This window comes from Tenrec ecaudatus, chromosome 4 (assembly GCF_050624435.1).
Source record: "Tenrec ecaudatus isolate mTenEca1 chromosome 4, mTenEca1.hap1, whole genome shotgun sequence".
Lineage (NCBI taxonomy): Eukaryota > Metazoa > Chordata > Mammalia > Afrosoricida > Tenrecidae > Tenrec > Tenrec ecaudatus.
This window is the reverse complement of record NC_134533.1, coordinates 52,242,586-52,247,921: the sequence shown is the minus strand read 5'-3', so window position 1 is coordinate 52,247,921 and position 5,336 is coordinate 52,242,586. Positions and strand designations below refer to the sequence as shown.

Below are 5,336 nucleotides of genomic sequence, written 5' to 3'. Positions count from 1 at the left end.
ACCTGTCGATCACCTCTTACACTGGATCCTGACTCCTCTCCCCTGCTTGGGTACAGCAGCTCTGGAATCTAGTGCAGGTCTGTGAGGCTCTCTGAGCCTCTGTTTTCTCCTGAGGAAGACCTCGCTCATGATGCACCTCCTCACGATGCTGCTGAGAGACCGTTCCTACCAAGGCTGATTCTGCTTCTTAGGTATTGATCTGGGGGGTAGCCCCTTTGACTGGGTGGTGAGGTTGGGCAAGTGAACAGTGATGTCACAATGCCTTACTAGAGTCTAGCATCTTCACCAGAGAGCTGTGGATCCTTCGGAGCTGAAGACTGGAACTGCCATGCAGGGCTTCCAGCAACTGAGGGTTTCATGAGCACACACCTCCGCCAAAACCCTGGTGACTAATCTCTCACTGTGCAATTGCGTCTTAGAAAGTTTTATTTTTGGTCATGATTGTACTGGGTTGGATGCTTTTTGTTGGGCTTGCGTGTTACATGGGGACGTTTCCAGAGTTCATGGTAAGTAAAGACTCTGCCGCCAAAGCCCTGGCAGTCAGCCCTGGCTCTCCCTCACCCTCCTAGCTGGGACATTGGGGCCCAATGGGAAGACAGTTGAGGTCTCACCATCCATTATTAGGATGTGATGGGACTAAGTCTCCCAGGCAACTTCCCATCGGATTGGGGCATCCTTGTTTTAAAAACTATTTTTTCTTGACTATGTAACTTGTTTCAAAGCCGTTATAGAATTTATAAAGGGCCTGCAGGAGACAGCCCAGCCCCTACCTTGTGTTTTCTATCCCACTCTCCTGAGTAACCTACCCACTCAGGCCAGGTAATGTGGTTCCTGGGTGGAAACAGGAATGTGTGGATGGGTGAGACCTTTCCGTGCCCCCTCCAGTAACCACACAGAGCTAGCTCCTGGGACTAACCAGTAGAACCATGTCTGCCTTAAAGTATTTTTCCTAACTTAGCCTCCAACTCTGAAGTGGAAAGAGAGGTGTTCCATTATGGAGAGCAAGGCACAACTGAGGAGCCAGCCTTTGGATGAAGACCTGCAACTGTGAGTGGGCGGTCAGGTCTGTTGTGCTAGATTCCTCCGTTGACAGAGAATCCATTAGCACCTGGTATCTCAGTGGAGAGCTCATAAACTGTGAAAGGTGAATGCATGTGAAGGATGTGATGGGGGAAAGGAGCCCTGGTAGTATTATGGGTTATGTATTGAACTAACCGCGAAGTCAGTGGTTCAAACCCAGCAGCCATTCCTTGGGAGAAAAGATGAGGCTATTGGCCTCATTAGAGTTCAAAAAAATTTTTGAAAAAAAAAAAGATTTCAAGTTTCCCAACCCCTCAGGGGCAGTTCTCCTCTGTCCTGCAGGGCTGCTGTCAGTCTGAATTGACTCAGTGGCTGTGGGTTATTCATGGGGAAAGAGGATTTGAGGGAAATACAGACTACAGCAGGCCACAGGTTCAGAGCTCTGCTACCATGCACACGTCGTAGGAATTCTTTGCCATGTACGTTCCCATCTATCAGTCCTTACTCTATAATACATGGGACTAGCAATTCCAGCATCTATTTTGGCACAGACCTGGCATTACCATGAACTTGTGTTCAAGTCCTGACCTTGCAACTTATCAGCTGTGTGACGTTGGGCAAGTTAACATCTCTGAACCTCAGTTTCTTGATCTGTAAAATGGGAGTTACCCTTTACTATTTTTGTGCGTTTTGCATTTGGGAATTCATATAAAGCACATTTCATGCAAAACTCAGCAACTAGTATGAGTAAATGCTAACTCCACAAAATAATGAGCAGGTAACCAAATACTTATCCGTGACAAGGGCTTCAACTATTTACCCAAGGCGACACACGCCGGCTCTTTGCAGCCGGGATGCAAGTAGCGGTAGGGCTCTGGGCTTAAGCACCCCTGATGCTCATTTCGTTAAGACAGACGGCCAGAACAGATGGCCAACGACAGATACAGCCAAACACTCATGACTGCAGTCCTTTAGTACAGCAGTTCCTGCCGCCTGTTTCTTCAGAGCCATTCTCCGTATCAGAGACATTTGAGAGAATCTTAATAACATACTGATTATAGGAGCAAGTAATTGTTTGGGGGGCGTGATTCCAGACGGTAGGGATGCCACACCCCTGGCCCAGGTATACTCAGAGCAAGGCTTGACGGTTGGTCTTTTTTTCCCTGTCTGCCCCAGAATTTCTGTGAGAGCTTTGGCCCAAAGCAAGCGCTCAGTGAAGATGCAGATGTGGATGGAGGCGCTGTGGCTACTTGTTGAGCGGAGCCACTGCTATGGGTGTGTGATCCTGGCCACGCTCTTTGACTTGTCTGTGCCTTAGTTTCTCCAGCTGTGACGTGAGCACAGTAAACAGCCCATCCTCCTCCTGCTCCCCTGGCAGGAAAGGTGTGAGGAGGCTTACCTGCCCTGCATGGTGAAGCTTCTCCGTGCCATTTCATAAAACGCAAGATTTTTCTTCTTGAAATGGCCAACTATCGCACATAAAGTAATCATGCGGACGGCAGGCATTTTGGTGCTTCACATGTTAGACTTGTCTGTGGGTATGTTTGACCTGCTGACTCCAAAAATGATGCCAATTTCCACCTCTGCGCTCATTTTTTTAATCATGTTATTGGGGACTCATACAGCTCTTATCACAATCCATACATGCATCCATTGTATCAAGCACTTTTTTTCCCTCTCATTTTCATTTGCTTTATTTTAAAAAATTATCACTTTATTGGGGGCTCTTACAACTCTTGTTACAATTTATATATCAATTAATCCAACATATTAGTATATATATATATTCCATCATTCTTTTCTAGGAATTTACTTTCCATTGAGTCTTTGGGATCAGCTCATTTTTCCCTCCCCCCACCCCCAGCCCTCGTGGCCCCTTGATGGATTATAGATTAATTATTTTCTAATCTCACACTGACCGCTGTCTCCCTTCCCCTCTGGTTTCTGATGTTCTTCCCCCTGGATGGAGGTGAGGTGTGTGGTTCTGGGCCATTCATTGTGATTGGCGCCCCCCTCCTTCCCCACTTTCCCTCTACCCTTTTGGTATCTCTATTCCCATTCCTGCTCCTGGGTCCCATGTCTTGTGAGTTTTGTGTCGAGCACACTTGTACACTTGTTGCCATCTTCATGTTCCCAACATTGTCTACTTGTGAGCTCTAGTTTTTGAAGTCCAGAACATGTGCCGTGTACCACTCTTCCGCTGCTCCCAGGCTATTTTGGCATCGCGTTAGCTGGCCTGAGATACAGTGCACGCTGGCTTTACTTCAAGACATTTGTGTGGTGCTAAATATTTCAGTCAAGTTTTACTTCACATGGTGTTCTTTGAACCAAAGGAGATTTGAACAGTGCCAATGACATGACGTGAAATCTCCCCCAAGTATCACTTATCACTTCACATGGACGAGGAACTGAGTAACAGGCAGTTCTAATTTATTATCTTAAAAGGGGGCCTGAAATCAGAGTTACTATGCAGTACATAGGAGCCCAGGTAGTGGTGTGGTGACGATTTGGGCGGCTAACTGCAAGGTCAGGTGCTTCCCTGGGAAAGACAGGCTCTCATGTCCTGTAGTTACCGTCTTGGAAACTCACAGTTCTATCCTGTCGTACTGAGTGGTAGAGTCGGTACCGACTTGATGGCAGTGAGTTTGGTTTGGGTTTGGTGGTGTACTCGGTAATGCATTTGACTGCTTACCACAAGGTCAGCTTTTTCAGCCACGAGGCTTTCTGCTCCCATAAAGATTCACAGCCCCCGAAACAAACCCACGGCAGTTCTACTCCGGCCTATAGGGTCTCTGTGACTTATCACTGACTGACTGGTCACTCATTTGGTACAGTACATAGAGATTCAAAGTTTTGAAACCCCAAGTGGGTCTGTCAGAGTTCAAACTCCTTTCTTAAAATTAAGATGTCCCAATCTTGGTATAATATGGCACAACCTGTCCATCTGTTCACAGCAGCACTTAAAAGTTAGAATGGTTCTGGTACAGATGGGAACTGGAAACACAGGGAAACCAGGGCGGATGATCCCCTCGGGACCAGTGGTGTGAGTGGCGATCCTGGGAGGGTAGAGGAAGGGTGGGTTGGAAAGGGGGAACCTATTTCAGGGATCTACATGCAACCTCCTCCCTGGGGGACATACAGCAGAAAGGTGGGGGAAGAGAGACTTAGGACAGAGCAAGATATGACAAAAGAATTATAAATTATCAAGGCTTCGTGAGGGAAGGGGAGTGGGGAGGGAGGACCTGATGCCAGGGGCTTGTGTGGAGAGCAAAAGTTTTGAGAATGATGAGGACAACAAATGTACAAATGTGCTTTACACAATTGATGTACGTATGGATTTTGATAGTTGTATGAGCCCCTAATAAAATGATTTACAAAAACGAGCTTGGCGTCAACCTCATCTCTGAACCATGTACCATGAGTGAATCATTGATGTCTATATTAAGAATATATCCTGAAGTGTTGACTTCATAATTTGAAGAAAAAATTTGACCTTTAAAACTTTTAGGAAATCTTACATTTTTAACACTCTGAATTGCCACCACACTTTCCCTATCTGTGCCTTTCTGGCTTCTCTCCACCCTTCTCAAGCTGTGCTCTGGCTCTGCGGGACCCAACCTGTCGTCTCTGTGTGTACTGCACAGCTTCCCACCCCCAAAAGAAAAACTGCCTGCCATCTGATTGATTCTAACTCATAGTGACCCTACAGGATGGAGAACTGCTCAGTTGGGTTTCCAAACTTTTCAGTATTTCAAAGGCTGCAAAGTGACTGGTGGGTTTGAATCACTGACCTTATTAGCAGGTCAATGTGTAACCAACTAGCCACCATGGGTCCATATACCTTGGAAGTCCCTTAATACCTAATTCCTTTTCAAGTATTTTCTTACCTTTTTTGCCTTATCCTGTAACTTGTGGGTCTCAATTCTTCTCATATTTCAAACTAGGATGCTAAATTAATAAACTAGTGAGATGTAATAGCTGATAATAAGTGAATAATACAGTGGAACACCATGCCTAAGAAACTAGAGCTGATGCTGTCTATCTAGTGCAGTTTTCTGAGTCAGTGCCCTATAGAGCCCCAGCAACAGGTCTGGAAACTAAGACAGACACAAGAAAAAGATTTTGTTGTTGGGCCGTTGTTACTGCTTGGGGTTGTTAACCCTCCCAATTAGTCCAGTGATTCCGCTTGCTTTCTCTCTCGCCCACAGGCACCATTTTGTGTCTGGTGGCATCCAAAGTCAAATGTTTGGCAGGTGATGAGTTAATAGAGGTGTGATGCAAGCTGGGTCCTAACCACATAGATTCCCTGGAGAACA

At 46.2% G+C, this 5,336-nt stretch overlaps 1 protein-coding gene across 1 annotated transcript; it reads left to right on the top strand.

Annotated features, from left to right (window-relative positions):
- The first annotated feature begins 374 nt into the window (after positions 1-374).
- On the top strand, positions 375-2,338 carry MISFA (mitochondrial sheath formation associated). Its single transcript, XM_075547703.1, has 3 exons — positions 375-506; positions 959-1,047; positions 2,197-2,338. The coding sequence occupies exons 1-3, from the start codon at positions 438-440 to the stop codon at positions 2,336-2,338; spliced, it is 300 nt and encodes a 99-aa protein (XP_075403818.1). The 5' UTR covers positions 375-437.
- Positions 2,339-5,336: the final 2,998 nt, after the last annotated feature.